The 22,082-nt window shown below is 31.4% G+C and overlaps 1 protein-coding gene across 1 annotated transcript; it reads right to left on the reverse strand.

Moving 5' to 3' along the window:
• Window positions 1-3,342: 3,342 nt before the first annotated feature.
• Window positions 3,343-21,575, reverse strand: LOC135930454 (uncharacterized). Its single transcript, XM_065467251.1, has 10 exons — window positions 21,370-21,575; window positions 20,671-21,158; window positions 14,529-14,782; window positions 14,113-14,244; window positions 13,665-13,842; window positions 9,368-10,314; window positions 7,525-7,687; window positions 6,221-6,325; window positions 4,158-4,313; window positions 3,343-3,952 (listed from the first exon to the last, which is right to left on the reverse strand). Exons 2-10 carry the CDS (start codon window positions 21,134-21,136, stop codon window positions 3,747-3,749), a joined length of 2,607 nt encoding a protein of 868 aa, XP_065323323.1. The 5' UTR covers window positions 21,137-21,158; window positions 21,370-21,575; the 3' UTR covers window positions 3,343-3,746.
• Window positions 21,576-22,082: the final 507 nt, after the last annotated feature.

Genomic DNA, 22,082 nt, shown 5'->3' on the forward strand with positions numbered 1-22,082 from the left:
GATAGACATTTTCTCAGACACTCTTTCGAATTTTTAAATATTATATTTTGTACCTCTAACCAAAAATTTTTAAATAATTTTATATTTTCCTAATCTTATATTGAATATTATTTCGAAGAATAACTACAAATTTATTTACTTCTCTTGGATAGGGTCGGACCTGATAATATGTATCCGATTGCGTGTAGATGGGGATTAGAAACATAAGTATCATTTACTAATGGTGATTTTTGTTAATTTAAAAGAATCCTATTTTGAGCAGAAATATATTTCAATATTGTGTGTAGAACACTAATTTTGTTTATTGATTTTTTAAGATTAAGAAATTTCATGGCAAAATTATTGGGAAATTCGGAAGGTAGTTACTCTGACCAGCGTCTGCGTGACAGAAAATTTGTTGGAGGAACCCTCCCCCCTTCCATAATCTACCCCTAGTTATGCCATAATTAGGTGGTTATAATTTTTGAAAAATCTCATAAATGTGCCTCCATTTATAATCTTCCAACAAGATTCTAATTAAATCTCTTTCAATAAACAGGTTTAGGTTAGGAATAACAAATCGACATTTGTCTCAGATAATCAATAGTTGTCACAAACCGTATTCTCGAAATTAAACCCCGAACCTGTGTATAAATTCAAATTTGGGAAGGAATGATTCAAAATTTAATTAACCATTTATGATCGAAATAACTATCTATTATAAAATTAGATTTTATTTTTGCTTTACCCTACCCCTCCCCATTCAAAAAAAAATTAGTGGCAAAATCACTCCTACACCCCCCCCCCCCTCCTCTTCCCCGGCTCTTTCATATAGATGCTTACAAACACATATCAGATAAGCATCGAATCCTCATAAATTCCATAGATTTGGAATTCAGAATCTCTCTATTTTAAATCATCTACTAAGCTGATCGTCTATTAGATTTTGAAAAAAAAAATTATAATTTTGCCAGAAATGTATTACAGCATAGTCTAATTAAGTCTATGTAAAATTATTAGTTTAAGAGTTTATGGTGTATTTAAAATTTGGGTTAGGTAACTACTATATAGTATATACATGTTAGAATGCATTTCCGGTAAAATCAAATTGTCGAATTCAAGAATCGTCCTCAATAAATTATTTAAAATTGAGAATCCAAAACTTTATCATAAGACATGCACAGCACACTACTCACAACATTTACCTATACTAGACATATTAATTTTAAGTCAATTTTACAAATCTTATATGTATATATAATGTAAAAATGATTCTAATTAGCTTGCTTATACTACTAGAAAGAGTAAGGGGAGAACACGAAGCAGAATCGTCAGTAAAGTTTAGGCGCATTGCTAAATTATATATTGCACCCCTCCCTCCTCGATTCTTATAGATGTAGGGCAAAATCAATGACATATAATAATACTTAGACTGACGATGCATTCATAATAATGTATTTGGAAGCGTCGTTGTACGCAAATCAGCTGAACCCGCCATTTTGGTAATTTTTATACTAATTATTCTCATGTTAAAAACTACTAATAAATTGATAACTCGCTTCATTGTCTCGATGGTCAGGCAACTCTTTAATAAAGTTTGCCTAAGACATAGGAATAAATTGGTCTCTCGTTTAAAATTTTAATAATGGTATGGGCAACTAAAATGGCGTCCCCAGCTGTTTTCATTGATGTACACTTTTAAAGAATGCATCGTCAGTCTAGGTATTATTATATGTCATTGGGCAAAATGTACAGAATTTTCAAATTATTTGTTTATTTTTAATTTAATTGCCTCGTTGAATTTTTATTTTCGACTGTTTCCTTCAATGCCAGGCAACAAAAAATTTGTCCAGGACAAATTATCCTATTAATTGAATAGTTGAGGATAAAAATTAATCTTTTGAAGAGGGGGGGGGGATGTTTCTTAGGCGATAAAGTAACCATTTTTAGCCAATAACATTGTCAGTGACTTAGGGGGAAAGTAGAACAGCTGATTATAATACATTTACCGGTCTTTCAGATAATCGGGCCATTCTTAAAACGCTAAAAAGTGGTGCCGATCCGATTCTAAGTACAGTGTTTCCTGTAAGTGCTAAATGCCTCGATTTTTTAAAAACGGCTAACTAATATATTAGCCAAATGATATTATGAGAGCACGGAGATTTTGCTCATAGATTAAAGGGCGGCTTAGACATCTACTAAGAGATCTTAAGGGTTGTGTAATACTATGTTGACCAAAATCTTAATATAAAATTGGCTAAATCAAACCGTTTAACGCTAGTCTCTCTGCATCTTACGCGGAAAATTATTTTATTTAATAAAAATACAAACGAATATTTTACACTTCTGGAAGCTAGAAGCTACCGATATTTTAAATATCTTTATTATTTTTAACGAATTTTCAATAAAGAAGGGCCGATCTTCATTGTTTTACAAATTTTTTATAAAATTTAATTTATTAATTTTTACAAAAAAATAAAAATATAATTTAATTTCATAAATAATATTTACAATTTTTTTTTTTTTTTAAAAAATGAAAAGGGATGAGTTTTAAAAATATAAAAATAAATGATTATAAATTTTTAGCAAATGATTGCACGGGGTATAACGGACTCAACAATGGGTAGGAAATTTATTAAGCCATGTTGATAAACGAGAATGTTTGTTTTAAACAAAAAAAAATAAAATATAATATAATATAATAATTTAATATTGCAAAAACAATATTTTTTTTAGATGAGATTTTTGGGAAAGAGATTTCCATCTTCCAAGAGAGCATCGAACAAAGATTTTAAGAGTTTGGAACAAGGGACAAATCTAAACTGGAAGATGGGAACCGCATTTTTGGCAAATATTGAGAAACGAAAACCCCCTTTTTTTATTTCCGGTTTCAAACTCCGATTCTTTAATACGTCCTTTTTTGCCAGCGGTATTAGTTGGAGGGGTGCGGGCGGGAAAGTGTTAAAATAAAGAGTATAGGGAGTAAATATTTTATATTTTTTTAAACACATTTAAAATTTAAGGATAAATAAATGATAAGTAATTTATTATTGAGGGAAGATTGTCTAAAAAAAAATTCTTTCTTTTAAAGATAGATGGACATTTTATATACAAAAAAAAAATTGAAAAATTTTTTAATAGGGTGGACAAGATGGCCAATTATTTGTAAGAGAAAAATAAGATAATCGCGTAATAACTTAAAATATATTATTTTAAAAAAAAACATAAAAATGAGACATAAATTGGGAGAGAAAAATGACCATTAAAATAAAAATATTTTTATTTAAAAAAAATTAAATTAAATTAATATTTTTTACATTTTATAATATATATATATAAATTTTATTTTTTTTTGGTGGAAGACTTTGGTGATTTTGTTGTTGTTTTTTTATTAAAAGACTATAATATAAGATAATTATATTTATATAAAATATTAAATGTAATTAATAATAACATTTCTCTTTTTTTAAAAAAAATTTTTTATATATAGATAAATATAAATCATACGGTTTCTTATTGCGATTCAAACTTAAATAATGAGTTTAAAAGTCCATCGATTATTGTTTTGATTGAATATTTTCGCTCGCGAGGGTTATAGAAGGTTCTCGTAATAAATCATATTGGAAACCATCCATAATATAACCAATATAGTGGGAGATGGGTAAAATAAATATTGCACAGATCTTCTCGACGTAAAGAAGAGGGGTGGGGATGGATACGCGAGAAGATAATTGGGAATAGAGGATGGGGGGGGGGGTCATTTTTTATTAAAAACTAGTAGCGTTTCTGTATGGTTTGCAATAATTGTACCGATGATTCATGTGCTGGCTGTAGGAGCCTGAATGGGAAAATCTTTTGAGGCATTTGGAGCATTGGTAAGGCTTTTCCCCGCTGTGAAGTCGATTATGTTCGGTTAAATGGTGCTTGTGTTTGAAGGCCTTGTAACATATGGTACAAGCGTAGGGTCTCGTTCCTATTTTGTGGAGTAAAAGAAAACAATATATACATAATTTACGTAACACGTGATCAAAAGTTTGAAAAACTGGATTAAATGGGGATCGTTTGCAGACAGGAATTTAGTAAGAACAGCTCTAAAACGAAAATGGAGAGTAAAAGATCGGGAGTAAGTGGGGATATTTTTTAAAAATCTATAAAAAAAAAATAGATTCCCAATTTACCAGAATGTTCATATTTGTGCCTAGCCAAGGAACTTTGCTTGCTGAAAGCTTTGTCGCATTGATCGCAGGAATAACAACCATTAGCCGTGGAATTGGCCAGAGATTCGCTACCGTTAATATCATCGCCAGTTTCGTCTTTTATGGTTCCGTCGCCAGCTTGCGGTTTTTTAAAAAAAAAAAGTTATACTTCAAATGATTAATAAACCCTATTATAAATACAAAGTGAAGTTTTTAGGTAAAAGTATCGGTTAGCTCTCGTTAAGCCTACACTGAAAAGGTTAATTTTCTTGATTTCGACTTAATTTAGGTTTTACAGGAGGTGGTTGAAATATCGGTGAGAATGATATTTGAATTGATGATCGGCGGATATACTCACTATCCCTTCAAGCAACCCAGGATTATCTAATAAGTTAGTCCAGGTTTTGTTGAAGCTAATCTTCACCCCCCCCCCTCCCCCTATGCCGTTCTTAATCAAAGTTTAACGTTAGTTTTGAAAGTAACGTCCTATAGCTAACGCTTTGGTATAAAAAAATAAGGTATATCTCTATTTTTCAAAAAAGTAGTGTGTTATTATCTAATTTTTAAAATAGCTTCAATACCTTTACGTTACTTTTTTACACATAATCAATATTCACAAAATTAACATTTAAGATATCAAATATGTAAAAGAAAAAAAAATTGATATAAAAATGTGACTGTAAAATTTATACATTTTTAATTTATTTTTTGTCACATTTTAATATCATTTCTGCATTATTATTCCCCAAGTCTTATGCGGTGATCAGAAAGTATACGCTTTGACTAACTAAGTAATCGCGACCAGCACGATGGCAGTGTTGTATTTAATTTTATGAACATATTTTGAATAAAAGAAAAATAATTCTGCTATTGTGCAGTGTGAGACATCTGATAGATCCAGTGTTGTAGACAAGGTATGTGAGAGGGGGGGGGGCTAAAACCCCCTCCATAGAAAATATGATTAGGTAAAATTTCGTGTTTGCATAATACCTTTATATTGATATCTAGAAGAAGAAGAAAATTGCTTTGATTTTTTATGAAAAAATATATATTAAATCCTGTCGAAGATATGACTTTTATTGACACAAATCGTGTCACAAATTGCAACTGTATAAATAGAATGAGATTATTAGACAAAAAATAAAAAGAATAAGTACTATGTTGTTCATGGAAAAAGGGTACTATGAGTTTGAAAGAGGACAGACGAAACGCTAAATAATAAAACCAAAGTTCAAAATAGAATAAGAATAAGAATTAAGACAAGATAGGGCGCGGTCATAAAATTAAAATCTAGGTTTCATAAGCCATTTTTGTACTTTGTTTTTTTTACACCAAAAATAGAAATACTTTGGATAAGGGAGTGAAAGGGAAGGGGTGATTTCCTGGTGATAGCTCAACCATTTAATCTTACACTGCACTTAGATCTGAGTAAATCTATTATAGTGTCATAGAATGACTCCTTCTCGCTCGAAAATTTCCCCAAAATCAAAACTTTTTTGCTAAGCAAGATGATCAAATGTTGCTTAAATCCGCTAACAATATTTTGTAAAAAAAAAAATTTCAAATAAATCTTTAGGTATCAGAAAATATTTCAAGCAATCATTTTTGCTCATTCAAATCTTTGCTTAAAATTTAGTTCTCTGAAGATTTCTCGAACAAAACGTGGAGAATCCGTAACATCACCAACCCGAACCCAATTAGAAAGGTCTTGTTATTAAGGCCAAAAAGATAAATAAATATAAAACTTTGGAAAACTTCATTTTTACTCCAATTGCCACATCCACCTATAAAAATTTTCCCTTCAACACCTCTCTTTTTTAAAAAAAACTTTGGCCCATAAAATACGAATCTCCAAAGAATGATTTATCACCCCCACCCACCCTCTCCCTTCACCCATTTTTACATAATTTTGCATTTAATATCGTATTTTTTTTTGATATTATATTATTCAAATATTAAAATGCAAATTCGAAATACAGATAGAAATAAAACAAAATGTTAATTAAAGGAGCATAAATGTGAACGAGGGTGGGAACGTATAATACCGTTTATATCGTTGTTCTCTTGGGAGGAATGGTTGTTGATTGGAGGTGGCGGGCGATTAAAGACTCGCAGGTGCTTCCAAGATTTACGCTTTCTCTTGATCGAACCTTAGTTTTTTTTAAAAAAAACATCCAATTTCAAATTAATTTTATTGAATAATTAAATAGCACATATGTTTAATCGAATAATTTATATCGGCATTTTGAACCGCAACATATGTTCATCGGGAACCAATTTTATAATTTTGGGAAACTGGGACTGAAAAAACGATTCCACAAAACAAATTGTGGAATTATGGTAATGAAGCAAATTTACAAATATTGGTTCAAAATTTTGCGTGATTCATTCTTAGAGGGATTTTTTTCGATTATTTTTTTTTTCTCTTTAGCTTTCACCTTTTCTGGTGGTAAGCTCCTTCAACATCTCTCTCCACCATATGTTATTTGTGCTATCTCTTTTATCTAATTTATACTTCTTTATATTGGCTCTAACTTTATGGCCCCATTGAAGTTTTGGCCTTCCTCTTTTACGTTTGCCCAACACTTCCAAACTCTCAACCTTATTTCCTATGTAGTTCATAGGCCTTCTCATTGTGTGCCCATACCATCTAAGTCTGTTTACCATTAACTTATTAATGGGCACTACCTTTAAACTACTTAGTATTCTTGTACTGCGCACTTTATCCTTTCTTGTTACCCCAGCATTCTCATCTCCATAGTTTGTAGACTTCTCTCGTCTGATTCTTTGGTTGGCCATGATTCCGAACTATATAGAATAGTTGGTTGTACTATGGAACTGTAAATTTTTCCCTTTAATTTGTGTGGGATTCTTTTGTCAAATAGCACTCCAGATAAAGATCTCCACTTTAACCACCCTTTAATTTTACTCCTTATCTCTTTTTCTATTGTGCCGTTAGTTTGTATAGTGGAGCCCAAATATTTGCAGCTTTCAATTGCCGATATCTGCCATTCATTTATATCAATACTCTCTGTTTCATCTCCTCCTATCACCATATACTCCGTCTTTTCTCTATTTACTTTTAGTCCGTGCTTTTCTAGGATATTTATCCAACTCACTGATCTTTCTTTCATTTCATCCTTGGATTCGGCAAGTATCACTACGATTATTTTATGACCACATTTTAAGAGTTTGGAATCAGATTCCTTCGCAACTGAGTCGAGAACTCAATTTTGAAGTTCTCAGCTCTCATTATAAAGCAGAAATTATTCCCGGAAAGATCTTATAAATTCACATAATATTCATTTATTTTGAGATAAAAAAAAATATGCTACATTCGTGTGTATACCTTGTGCCGAATCGTCCGGAACGCTATTAGCTGTTTGAGGCTCTCTTGAGCGTTTATTTGGCGGATTCGAGCAGTCCAGAGTATCGATGGAATCGTAGAAGTGAGGTTTAGGAATGGTTTCTTTGTGGTGAAACGAGGATGGTTGATTACTGTTCGCGCTTTTCTGAATTGTTTAGTTTTTAATTTATATTATAAACACAATAAATAATGACCTATATACCAGACGCGCGCGATACAAAAAGTAACGGTATCGATCTATACCTTTTATTTTTTGTAAATGGGCGCAGAGGAAAATATTGGGCTCCGCCATAACTGTTTATTTGAACTCCTGATACAATTTTTAAATATTCCTCTTCATAGAGCCTATATTAATAAATTCCCTTTTTCTTTTTTCTTGTGGAAGTATCTTGATTAGGGTTGGGTAAATTCAAATATGTTAAATTTTTGAAAATTTTCTAAAATCATAATTTAATGCTTAAAACAAAGCACTGGCGGGGCTCTGCCCAAAGTACCCCGTGGGCCTCATCACCCGCCTACGATAAAAAAAGAAGAATGGGAAAACTGGTGCAATTCCGTAAAAATTTAAAATAGCTTATTTACATTTATTAAAGTTCCGTAAGTTTGTAGAAGAGAGCTATTAAGATTAGGTCCCCTAAACTATTCGATATCCCCAGCTAACTAAATCTTTGTATCAACATTTGGGATTGGACTCACTCAAGAAATAATGATAAGGAAATGAAGGAGCAACAAACTGTGTCACAAAATAAACCTACTCCACATAACCAGGAACCTTTAGATGAGGGGGAGGGTTTTTAATGACTTGGGGGAGAACTTTCGAGAATAAACATGTAAGGAAAAAAAATAAACAACTACATGTTTACTTTAAAATTCGAAAGCATTTTTTTAATGCCGCAAAAATTTTTATTTATTTATATTTAATTTTTTTTTAAAAAATAAAGTGTGGTATCTCTATGATATATCATCGCTTGAGAATTAGATTATTCCATCTCCAATTATTGCAATTTTAAAAATTAAGTTTCTAATATTTTAAATAGGATAATTAAACCATATATTAACTATAATTAAATTAATAAATATTTCGGATTTTTTTAAAGTGGATATGGAATAACCTAATTCTAAGGCGACGATATACCGAGGCAGTGGCACTCAAAGGACTGTTCAATTCGGAGTTGTTAAAATACAGATACTGTATCGTATCTGTTTGTACCGTATTAAACCTATTGAAAATTTATCGCGACTATAATTGTGTTGTACCTGTCGATTTGTAATTGACATTTATGGACGTTTTCCAATATATTTACCAGAAGAAAATGAATGATAGATTTTTAATTTTCTTTGTTTGATTTTAAAACATTTTTTTTTTATATTTTACTATCAAATTCATAAAAAATAAAGATTTGAATGAATATTGAGGTATATAACTAGGATCATGTGAAATATTGGGTTTTGATTAGTGTTGTTAAAGGGCTAACTCAAAATTTTAGCCAGAAAAATATTGCCTAAGCTTCTAGATTTGGCTAATAGATGTCCAAACCTTTGTACCGTCTATAAACAAAATTTTTAGGCCTGCATAAGTATGTTTTTGAATAAAATATTGAGTTAGCCGTTTTTAAAAAATCGCTCAAATAAGAGCCGTTTAACAAAGCTAGTGTTGATAATATGCAATCTAGTATCGTTTTACATCCATAAAACGTAATCTAAGTTAATAAAATATTCTTTTTCGAGGGTGTACAGGTATAAAGATTACATTTATTTCAAAAAGTATCTCTTACAAAATTTAAGATAAAAAAAAAATAATAATAATAAATTTATTTGCACTGACCCCGTAATCGTTGAAAAAATTTCGATTTTCCGAATCGCTCTTCATCTTTTTGAACGATAAATCCAGAGGTCCGTTTTCGCTGTCGGATTCGTCATTTTCCTGGTCAAATCTATCCACCCTACCCAAACCTCGGTCTCCGCCATATCGATTATCCTCGTTTCCGCCATTTTCTTCTTCGTCAATACTGCTTTCGTAATTGATGGGAATGGGATCTTGAAAATTACGTCTGTTTGGTGGGAAGAAAAAGGGCGCCAAGTAGGGTAGTGCTAAGGTGGGGGCAAGAGGTGGTGGCGGGTAAAATGGATGGTGGGGAGGCAGCATCGGGTGCATCAGAGGGGGTAGTGGACGGGCCAGGTATTGGTGGTAGAGATCTGCGAGCGTTTCCGCCCTAAAGGACGCATTATAAGAAGCGCTAGCGGAAACGCCGTGTGGCAAAAGTGATAAGGAATTAGATGCGTGAGAAGGGGAGCGAGATGAGTTTTCGGTGTTTGTGGGCAAAGTTTTTCGATGATCGCTATTAGCGGTATTATTTTCTCTATTAGCGTAAATATTGGCGGATAAAAAGCTGTTTTTTTGTGGAGTATTATCATGAGGAGAGTGATGGTTGCTGAATCTGAATGTTTGTTGATTGTGAATATTTTGCTGTTGATTCTGTTGATGCTGCTGGTATAGATAGTAGGAATAATAGAAACGCTGCCACCATTGCATAGGCGACGAACACGAGGACAACGAATCAGAAGGCGCGATCGCACTATTGAGTCTTGCGATATTATTTTCATCGCCATCCTCGCCATTCGTTGAATCGGAATCCGCGTTGGCTTCTGTCGCGCCTCCCATCCCTGGCCCATTATAACGGGCGGTAGGGCTGCGCGAATAGACGGGATAACTGGCGGTGGTTGGCGATGCGTTCATCGAAAAAGGGGGTTCTTTATGAGAACCTATAGCGTCTGCAAAAAAAAAACGAGGAAAAAAAAATATAAAAATTAAATTTTTGGTGATATTTCCACCACTTCCAAGATCACCCAACAACTGTAAGATTTGACTCTCGAAACCAAGAATTTTTAACATTAAATAATAGGACCGAGTTATTTTGGATTTTTTTCCTTGTGGATTTCGAAACCGTTTTGAAAAGATTCAAAGCGGCTAGCCCAAAGGAGCAGGGTGACGTAACTACGATGGGGACAAAGTGGTCAACACCGTTCAGGCAAGATTATTTTTGGCGTTTTAATGACCCGGCCCCGAGAAGAGGGGTTAAAGGGGCAAGGTGGTCTAAGAAAAACGAAATTTAAATTTTAAAAAAATGGGGTGTGTGAAATAAATCACGATAATTATCATTTCCAACATAAATGACAGAAAATATCAATTCTAAGTAGTAAATTATTTTGTTTTTTTTTTTAAAATAAATAATTGTTCATCCTTTTTCATATTTTATTGTAAAGCTATTTTTTGTCCAGGAATCCTGGGACAACGAATCATGATAGTTTGAAGAACCTTTTTGCCAGAAAGGTGATTCCGCAATCAAATCGCCGGCTTTAGAAAAGCTTCTTACTTAGATTTATTTGATATATATAATGCCGTCAAAATTCTGGAAATGATTTAGGCCCTGATCTAAACACATGTTCTAGAAAAATAATCCTACTAGGTAGGAAATATGATTTTTATTTTAAAAAAAAAACTGAGAGACACTAATAGCACATTATAAGTGGGGAAGGGGAGGCGTTAAAAAGGATACTCTAAAATCAAATCTTAATCACTTTAACAAATATTATATATAAAAAATAAGAGATTTCTCTTAAATATAATTGGGTAGCCAGCCGATTTATTTTGGTTAAAACTAAGCCTATTTTTACTGGCTAAGGGTAAGTTTAAGCTTATTTAGCTTGGCTAAACTTAAGCCGATTTTGATTGGTAAAGGCTAATCTTACGCTGATTTTGATTGGTTAACGCTATGCATTATTATAAATTTAATAAAAATGTAATTCAGTTGTCACACTCGATATTTTAAAACTTTTCCAAGATAAAGATCATTTATAAATAATTTTTATTTTTTTGACACGATGCCAGTTTTACTTTAATGCCATTTTAAAGTCCTAGATAGTACAAAAATTCCCTGGATAAGAAGACACTGGATAAAAATACCCAAGAAGAAAACCACCAAAAAAATAATTAGACGCTTAAGAAGGTGAGCACTTTTTAAATTGCCCTGTCAATTAATTTTTTTTTCTTCTAAAATTGGAATATTTTTGCCCAAGGTCTTTTTCTCGACTGTCCATATTTTCTTTAAAATTGCGCATTTTTTAGATTCTGCAAAAGATGCTGGAATTGGACTAGTATAAATCTACGCCTGATAAACTTGCTAATTTACCAACATCAAACAAACGATGGGGGGGGGGAGTAAAATTTAAAAAAATTTGGCTCAGGGACATCGCTAAGATGGGCTAAATTTATATCGAGGTTCGCCATTTCTTCTAGGGAACCAATCAAAGAGAGTAAACCACTCCATTGGATAGAATCGAGTGGCCGGTCAAAAACTAACATCTTTGCCTCGAGACTTTAGCCAAAAAATGGCGCAACCCAGAAACAGGGGAGAATCGAACGCGCCTCAAGATTTAGGCAATCAGATGAGAACACCAATAATGCTGTTCTAATTTTTTTTATTCTCCTTATTAAATTATAGAAAAAAAAGATGCATGTTACATAAAAAATACTCTTCCTCTAAAAAAATAAAAATAAATTAATCAATTTTTCTTTCTTACAAATTTAAAATTTTTAAAAAGGAGTATAATTACAATGTGCAAAAAAATAATAATTTCATCTTAAAAATTGAGGTTCTTTTAGTGTGTCTTTGAGAAAGAATTTTTTTTAAAAAAAAAGCATTTTTCAAGGTTGACATATAATATTTTTATCTTTTTCAAAATCTTTCCTTCAAAAAAAAAAAATTAACACAAGAGTTTATAAAATTATTACAACAAAAAATAAAAAAACATAACATTATATTTAAGAATTCAACTTATGCCAAGTCGCATTCGCTACCCTTTATTAAGGCGCACCTTGAAATTGGGGTACGCGAACGCTCGCCTTCGCCGCTCCTCATCCCGAATGGCGTAGAGGAATTAGGTAGCAAAGATAACTATGACGATAGCAAGAAAAAATCCTAAAGGGAAATCAAGATACCTTATAATATTACCTTTTCTCCTTAATTATTTTCGTAAATTCTTTCTGGCGGGGTGGTGGTATTATTTAGTAACATCTCAGTGGGTTTCGGGATTCTGGAATACTGTACATGGCATCAAAAACAAAGTAAGAATGGATGATGCGCAGAAAAACTTAAAGCGTTACAAAGAAAAGGTTCGGGGTCTGCTGGTAGAGCACGCGCACATTGGTTAAAAATGTTCACGCCTGCCCGGCCACCCACTCACCCCAATAAAAAAATTAACGTGCCGGACAACCCTAGCCGCCCATTGTTTAAATGATATTTTAGACCCTCCCTCCTATTGGGATAAAAACCCAATCCTATTCGACGGGAGTGTCCGATTATATAGGATTCCCCGAATCTTAAAAGAATATTATAGGGGAGGGAGTTGGTAAATAGGAGGGGATAGTTAATTTCGAATTGTCCTCCGAATGATTGTGCTCTCACGCAGAAGCGGTAAATGCTTACGCGCCTGGCCTCGGAAAAGAAACACTGGGGTCTTAAGCAGTGGGGTAAAAACTCCGCTGGATATACCCATGCCTGGCAAAGATATTATGCTTCATTATCCTATGGGCCAATTAATGAATGAACGACATTTTAGGCGAATCGCATACCCATATTTCAAAAAATCGAAGGGGGATAGATTTGGTATTTTTTTTTTTATATTCCCTTCCTTTTTAATCTTTTAAAAATCGATATTTTCAAAATATAATATAAGTATATTTTTAAAAAAAAAAATTAATCCTAATTTTCTTTCGATCTTATTTCGCGAAACATATACGATATTACATATTTAATTTTTTTTTTTTATTTTTACGTGTTTACGAATTTTTTAAATATTTTTTATTTTATTTTTAAAAAAAAAAATGAAGTCGTATGTCAAATTAGTTGATCGATGTCAATTACAATTACTCTTAGACGCGTTTTCCGCTGGACCGGATCGAATTCGTCCTAAATCTTTCTGGGCGGGACGGAATTTATAATATTTATTTTATCGTTGCCCTTTCTCTTATATTTTATTATTATTCTGTTTCTATCTTTTCCATCTACAAACTGGGAAATTTAATCAATTTTTTAAAAAAATTATATTATTAATTATTATACCGTTTTCGGTCTTGACGGGGGTGGGAACGGACGACGACGAAGTCGATGTGGTATTTTTAAGCTTAGAAACGCATTTTTTGCTGGTCATGTGACTGCTATAGGAACCGGAGTGAGAAAATCGTTTATAGCAAATATTGCACTGAAAAGGCTTTTCGCCAGAATGAATACGGAGGTGTTCCTAGAGAATTATTTTAAAAAATTTTTTAATCGACCAATCTAATCCAGGAATAAATCAGCTGATCTGACCGTAAACTCAAAATCCCTAGTAATTTTCACGAGACGAAAAGGTTTGTTTTTTAAAAAATAAATTAATGATCAATTAATCAGATTAAAGAAATGATTCACGATCATGTGAATTAATAATATGGCAAGAGAGAGATATCCTTTCTTTAAAAAAAATGTTTCTTTATTTCTTAACTTAATATAATATAAATTCCAGAATGGTCACCTTTAGGTGATGCTTGAATTTAAACGCTTTCTCGCATTGATTGCACTGAAATTTTCGGAGGATTGCACTTTCGTTATGACTGATCATGTGTCTTTGAAGGCGGTAAATATTAGCGAACACTTTCCCGCATACCTGCGCGCGTTAAATTCAATACAAAAAAAACGTAATTTTTTTTAAAAAAAGAAGTTCCATAATATTTTCTTGAAAATATCGAGGGCTGGAATGTACTCTAGGGTATTTCGGTTAACATACATATAACTCGAATAATCGGATTGGCTAGCCGTATCACGTCACCGAACAGGTGGACGCTTAAATAGCCATTCGAAAACTGGTTATAATTCTCATTTTAGGAAAGCAAAATAAAACCGGGGTATTGAAAGTTATTCAAAATAATCGCCCAAAAATAGAAATAATACCTCGCACGTTTGACTAACGGGAGAGTGCAAGGCTAGATGCTTATCGAGTTGCGTCTTGGAACCGAAATAGAGATTGCACTTGGGACAATAATTGTGGTAGGATTTGGATACGAAGTAATTGTTGAAGGTCGTAGAGGAGAATCGCTGATGAGGGGAAGGGTTCGAAACTAAGGGGAAGGAGAGCGGCGGCCGTTCATTAACGGCTCGTCCGTTGGGTAGAGAGAGGCGGGTATTGTTGTTGGACGAGGAGGAAGCTGAAAAATTTGAACAAAAAAAGAAAGAAATATTACTATTACGTACGCGCCACCTTGACACCAAGCTGTCAATTAGGATTAATTCTAAATATTTAATCAATGAGACGTAAACGTCAATATAAAAAAGATGGTTTTAAACAGAACACGGTGATTGTCTTGACAAGACATTTTGGTGTATGATAGAAATATCCTGAAATCTGATAAAACTCATCTGCCAACAAGAAATCAATTTCGGAAGAATTTTTCGATAGGGTTTAGAGAACCGGGAAAAATAATTCAAAAGCAAGAAATACACAAAAATTGAAAAATTTCGCCAAGTTATTTGTATCGGATATACGTAACGAAAAGTCAATAACGCGTATATTCGAATCAAATAAAGGCGAAAAATAATTGGCCTAATAATGGCCGCTTAGTCTTGGGAGGCTAAGGACGGGGTATTTCCGCTTTACATAAAATATATCATATTACTACAATACGCAAATTATTCGGAATTAATTGATACAATGAGTGAGCAGACGGTAAAAAAAAATTCATGAGCAAATTCTTATTTTATTTTTTTTTATAGCTTTTGCTATATAATGCTTAAAGTCTAAAGGTCGCTTTGGTAAAAAAAACCTTAGGGACAAAATTATTCAGATGTTTTCACGATAAATGGTTGTTCTATCTAGCTATTTAAAAGGTACAAAATCAAAAAAATATCCGATAAGTTAGCTCCAAAAATTGAGGTAAACACAAGATCGCTTAAGAGAAGTAAATCGGTTTTTACACGTAACCCGAATATCCGAAGAATCGAATAATTATTATTCGTAAAATCGAATACGAATAACGTGATTATTTGATATGTATTTCCGTACGTCTAATTAACGAGGAAGAAAAAATTTTTTCAAAAATATTCTATACAAAACTATAAAAAACTTGTTTTTTTGGTTCGTGAAATACGGAGATAGTTGGAGACAAAAAAGTATAATATTCTACTGACAAATTATTGTCAAAAAATATAGATAATTTTTTTAACTTACAACGTCAATTTAAAAAATGATTGGTTTTTTTTTTAAAAAAATATATTTTTATATTTTAACACCTCAAAAAAATAATATAAAATGTCAATTATAACGCAAATGACGTTAGGTATAAAACAGATAAATATTTTAACGAAAAGGTAAAATTCAAAATTACCTTGAATGACATTTCATACCTGTCAAAGGTAAAAAAAAAATTTTTTTTATTTTTTTAAATATTTTCTTTATTAAATTTGAGATAATTATTAACCGAAGATATGGGCATCGTGGGTTTCAAAAAAAAAATAGGTGGGGCAGTATGAAATGGGGTTTTGTGGGTAATTCTTATCTCTCATATCATTTTTTTTAAAAAAAATTAGGTAGTCTATGTGGTTTATTTTTTTACTTTTATATTATTATAGGTTCATAATACAGAATCAACCAAAAAAAACCACCATATGTTTATTTTATATATATATTTTATATAAAATATTTTTTTTTACAAATATATAAATATTAATGTAATGAAATTTTAACGAAAAATGTAATCATTTTTAATTTTATAAACGTGAAAAAAAACGTGTGTGCATGTTTAACCTGAATCAGAAGAAAAATAGGCGAAAAGGGGAGAGAGGGGGGTAAGAGAATAAAAATATAAAATTATCTTTTTTCTGGAAGAGGAAAAATTATAAAAATTAACTATGGGGATCAGGGTTGCCAGGCCAAAATTTGGAATGGGTGGGTGGAGGTTGGGGGGAGAGGACTGGGTTACTAAATATACGAGAACGAGGCCGCGCCCTCATCTCCTCGCCCTCTTTTGAGGGCCCTCGGGGTGGGTTTTATCTCAGTCCAAACAGGGTTATAAATTTTGGATAGCCAGCAAATATATTCGGTTTTGAAATTATATCGTAATTCATAGCTAAATTTATTTATCGTAAAAGGTATAACCGTGATATGCAAACTGTAATATCATGTTCGGTAATAAAGGTATATTAGTTGATTTGATCAATTATCGTTGTTATATATGTATAATTCACTTAGATAGACGTACAATGACAAAAAATGGTTTAAGAATCCCATTAAAAGTAAAACAGTAAAAATAATAGTTAATGATATATTTAAAATAATATTAATTATAATTTGAGTTTTGATTTGATTTTGAGTATTAATTAAATGACTAACTTCTTTATTAAGGTATTCATAAAATCGTTGGCAGGTTTATAGTTTTGCTTTAGCTAAATGATGGTTTATTTTATTTTCAAGTGTGATAAATATTCAGACATTTATAAATAAGACCTTTGAAATCTTATTTCAATTCCAAATACTCCAATTTTGTTTTAAAAATAGTATATGCTTCGTATTAGACATTTCTGTTATAACACGACATCCTTAGATTGTAGTCATCCGATCAATTTCTGGGATCGCACTCCATTCAATAACTCGCTTTGCCGAAGAATCGAATTCATAGTAACTTTTCATTAAGATTTTTTTTTTACCTCAAATGTTAATAAATTGATTGTCTTCGCACGAATTATTTAAAATGTAAAAACGGAATATAAGTAAGAGTTTTTCGTTAGATTGCCTTATACTAAAGTTTTTTTTAACACCAAAATAAATCTTATCAGCACAGAATGCTGAAATATTATTTATTTTAAATCCGAATCTTGTTATGTCATTTAGAATTTTAACAATTCAATATTTACGCCTTTATCGTAAACTATCTTACTGTTAATGAAAAATGTTTAGCTTTCCTTCTGTAAGAATTGAAAAAGGGTCAGTAATCTATTAGAATCTTCTATAATCATTTTTTTTAAAGATTTTGGTCTCAATACATTGATGATTACTTTGCTCGCTTTTGTTCCATCGCACATGCATTTTTCTTGTCCCGCATGTCAAAACATTTGCACTATCGGTATACATATTTTTTTTTGAATCGTAAATTGTGGACTGTATTTTTCAACGTGAAAACCACAATGATTAATGTGCATGAATGAAACTTAAAAGCCCGAAATCTGAGTAAACGAAATTATAAAGTTTTGGGCTAGATTTTAGAAAATTTTAGAATTCGGGGGGGGGGGGGAGAAATGAGATATTTTTTGAAAATTAGGGTGACAATCCTGAAGGGGAGGAGTCTGTTTCTAAATGCCCCGAGAAGCCTCAAACTTGCCCCAGATTCGAGCACCGCTCAAATTAGGAGAATGATAATTAACAAAATATAATTGTTTATCTACTTTTCGATTTTTGGGGGTGGAGGGGGGGGGGGGTAATATAAAATGAAATTTCCTTCCGTTCAAAAATGTTTCTTAAAAAAAATATATTTAATAATTTTAAATAAATTTTTGTGGGGACATTATTTATAATGATTTAGTTACGGAAAGAAAACAGCTCTGTCATCATCTACCTAATCTACCATCCAAAATTGAGCAACTTCCCATGACATCTAATAACACCTAGACTGACGATGCTTTCAAAATAATGCATTTGAAAGCGTTGTTGAATACAAATCAGCTGAACCCGCAATTTAGGTAATCCCATATGTAGTAATCATTCTCATGTTTAAAAACTATCATTAAATTGATAACTTGCTCCTCCCTTATTATCTCGATGATCAGGCAATTTCTTTAATAAAATTCGCGCCAGATATAGGAATTAAATTGGGCTTTCGTTTAAAAAATTTTTCAATAATGGTACCGGTAATCAAAATGGCGTCCCCAGCTGTTTTTTCGTTGATGTACACTTTTAAAAGAATGCATCGTCGGGCTAGGTATTATTTTTATTACATATATCATTGGCTACTTCGCACAAATTAAAAACGATAAAAAAAATTGGGTTAGTAGTTAAACTCGAAACTTGACCTCAAGATCATAAAAAGGTATTTCCTTTTCCTTTTCCCACCTCTCTTAAAAGAAAAAAAAACTTTCTTTATCGGCCTTTTTCTCTTTTTTTTTTACTACGCGAGGAAAATTTGGCGTTTCAAAAAATTTCAAAGAAAGAAAGAAAATTAAAAGTAAAATTACAAACATTATTTATATTTTAAAAAAAGTATATTATTTATATTTATTTATGTAATGTTTTAAAATAAAATGTAACCTTGATTTTTTAATTTTTTTTTTTTCGAGGGGAGAAAAAAATTACGAATTTTTTAATCGTTAAAATAATACACTTCATTTTTTTAGGGGTTAATTTTGGAGGAGTTTTTTTTTTAAATAGAGAAAAAAGATGATTTACCATCAGCTGATTCGTCTACAAATTTCTATTGGTTTCTAAAATAAAAATTTCGGCAGCCGCGAATGACTCGTTGCGGTCAGTCCAATTTTCGCGTAAAAAGTTTTAAAAAAATATTTCTCCATCTTCGTAAATGGGATCACTGGGATTGGGCATCGTTAGTTCTTAATGGTTTAGACTAATAAAAAAAAATCTCTAGGGATGAGATGCCGCTGACTCCTGGTTCTTACATCTCGACATTCCTCATTATAAATTAATCAGACTAGGTAATCACATTTTAATCTCGTTCATTCTTTAATCTATATGAAACTAATAAAATTCGAGATCAGTTTTTGAACCTTCTTACCTTCTCGAATGATTGACGGGAAATTATTCGAGATAAAATTTTATAAATCCACCCTAAAAAAAGAACCTCCAGCCCCATCATAATCTATGATAATTATATAATGCTGAATATTACGACTGTGTGGTATTCTAAATATAACTTCCTGAATTGTGATTTCTAAACTTTAAAAAAAATAAAGATGTAATTACAATTACAATTACATCTTTTAAAGCATGTTTTAAAGGTATCATCTGTAACGAATCTAAAATTAAGTTCAATCAGTTAACATGTCTTATATTTAAATTTTTGCGCATTGATATCATTATTAATGTAAAAAGTCTATAATAAATCTTTTTGAAAAAATGGTGGTACCACTCTTACAATCTTTTCTGAATCGAAATAGAAATGCTCTATTCGGAATGTCGAACAAAATCAAAACGAGCTAGGAGCGCAACCTCAATAAGCTTAATATTAGAGGATCAACCCTCTCTGATTTATAGATATTTACACACCCCCCTTTCTCACTAAAAAAACTAATTACTCAGGATAGGACCCGAGCCTTTAGGCCGTATCTCTAAGCAGAAATCTATTTAACCGTTTATATAGCTTTCTGTAAACAAATTAAAAGATGAGGCTATAAATTTGCCACAACTTAAAACAAAAACAGGATAAGGGTATCCTAGCTCAAAATTTTGACAGGTCTAAAACAGAAATACGTTAAACCAGAGGTTATAACGTTTAACCCGCTTCATTAAAACGGTCCGCATCGCTCCTTTCAACGCGAGGCGAGGAAAGGTGGTGGGAAAGGGGTTCCCAATGAAATGAATGACAAATTATATTTACCATTTATAATATTTATTTTTTATTTTTATAAATGTCAATAAATGATTTTTTCGAAAATATCCGATAAATATATTTTTGATTATTTTGTCTCCTTTTCAAAATATGTTTAAAAAATATATTTTATACGAGGATAAAAGTAACAAAAAAAACACACACAAGACTTAAAACGAAGAGAAAAGAAATCGATAAAAAAAAATGTAACACGAAAAAAGTAGGAAAAATAAAATAAAGTGCTTTAGAAAAGAAAAAGTGAAAATAATTTTATGGCTAAATTTTTTGAAGAAGAAAAAAAAGGTTAGGTTTTTAAAAAAAAAATTTTTCTAAAAAAAATATTAAAAAAAGCAGGCGATAAAATTATCGAGGATAGATGGAGTCTGTTTTTGTGTGCGAATGTTTGTCCTCAGTATTTTTTAAATTTATTATGTTAGGAGATATATATATATATGCTATTTTATAAATTGTGATTTTTTTATTTACTAAATATTTACGATTATTACCTGAGTTTTGTTTCATGAGCAGGTATTTTGTTCGTGACTTTAGAAAAGATGACAAGGTTGGAGGCAGGTTCCTGATTACATCAGTTATTTTAGGTGTCACCTCAGGTACAAATCTGGTATCGACGGGCTTTTGAACACCTATTCTCTCATTAGAATATCTCTTACTTTTCAAACTCTGCAAAAACTCGGCTACGCTCAATTCCTTTTCCAATTTATCCTCTTCTTTAATAGCGCATTCATTTTCGGACTCTATTGCACGAGTAAACGTAAATTGGTTACCGGAAGACGAGGACTCGTTATTTTGAGTATTTGTCGCAACATCCTCTACGTGATATGGATAGTTTCCGTCGATAGAATCTGACACGTTCGTTATTTTGCCGTGATCGCCAGAATTGGGAGATTGAGAGGTAGGAGTTGAGGTGGAATTATTTTTATATTCCCTAGATTTTGCGCCATACATCGCCATCGCTCACGTTAACATAAACACACTTTTAATGATTTTTTTTATCGAAGAAAAATAACATTTTAGAAACTTGCTGCTGACATAAACAAAGTCGAGAGAAGAAGAAGAAGAAAAAAATCAAATATCTTGATAATTTTATCGTCTGCTTTTCCCCCAACTTTCTAATCTTTTTGCACAGTTTATTTCTATCTTATATTAAATTATCCGTAATTACAAAAAAATGAAATACTTTTTACTTGTATGCGGATTGGAGAGAATTATTACAAATTAAGGAATGTCGTCAAGAAACGCCGAAGGAACATTCAGTTATTATTTCTGCTTCTATTCATGATGGATATTTAGAATTTAGCGATACTATTTTTTTGTCTTTTTTTTTATAATCATTGTCGCTAGAAAAGAAAGATATTGAAAACTTTATAATTTAACCATCGAATGTCATATTACCTATAAAATATATTATTTATTCGATGCACCGTAAATCATCCCTTGAAAAAAAAATGTTTTATTTTTTGAAAATTATTAGAACTTTTAATTTCTTAAAAGAGTTTAAAAATTTTATATAAATTTAAGGTAGAACAAAACGTTCCAATTAACATAACGTAAAAATTATGTTTTAAAATAAAAAGGTAATATTTAGATTTCAATATTATAAGGAATTTTTACTTACACATTAGAAATTTTAAATAAAAAAATTGCAAAGGTAAAATGATAATTAAGGTTTAAAATAAAAAAAAATAAATAAAAAATTTGAAACCTAATAATTATTATAATTTTATATATTAAAAAAGCACATAATGCAAAGAATAAGGGGAGAAAATTTGTTATTTAAAAAAAAAAATTGATAAAAACAGATGCTTAAGAAAGAGAATCACTAAAAAAAAAAATTTAAGAAAACATTCCTGCCTATTTTAACTTTAAAATAATAAAAACAAAGGTTGGAAAAAGTCAT

The sequence above is a fragment of the Gordionus sp. m RMFG-2023 genome, chromosome 5 (assembly GCF_954871325.1).
Source record: "Gordionus sp. m RMFG-2023 chromosome 5, tfGorSpeb1-WG-v2, whole genome shotgun sequence".
NCBI classification, from domain to species: Eukaryota; Metazoa; Nematomorpha; class Gordioida; order Chordodea; family Parachordodidae; genus Gordionus; species Gordionus sp. m RMFG-2023.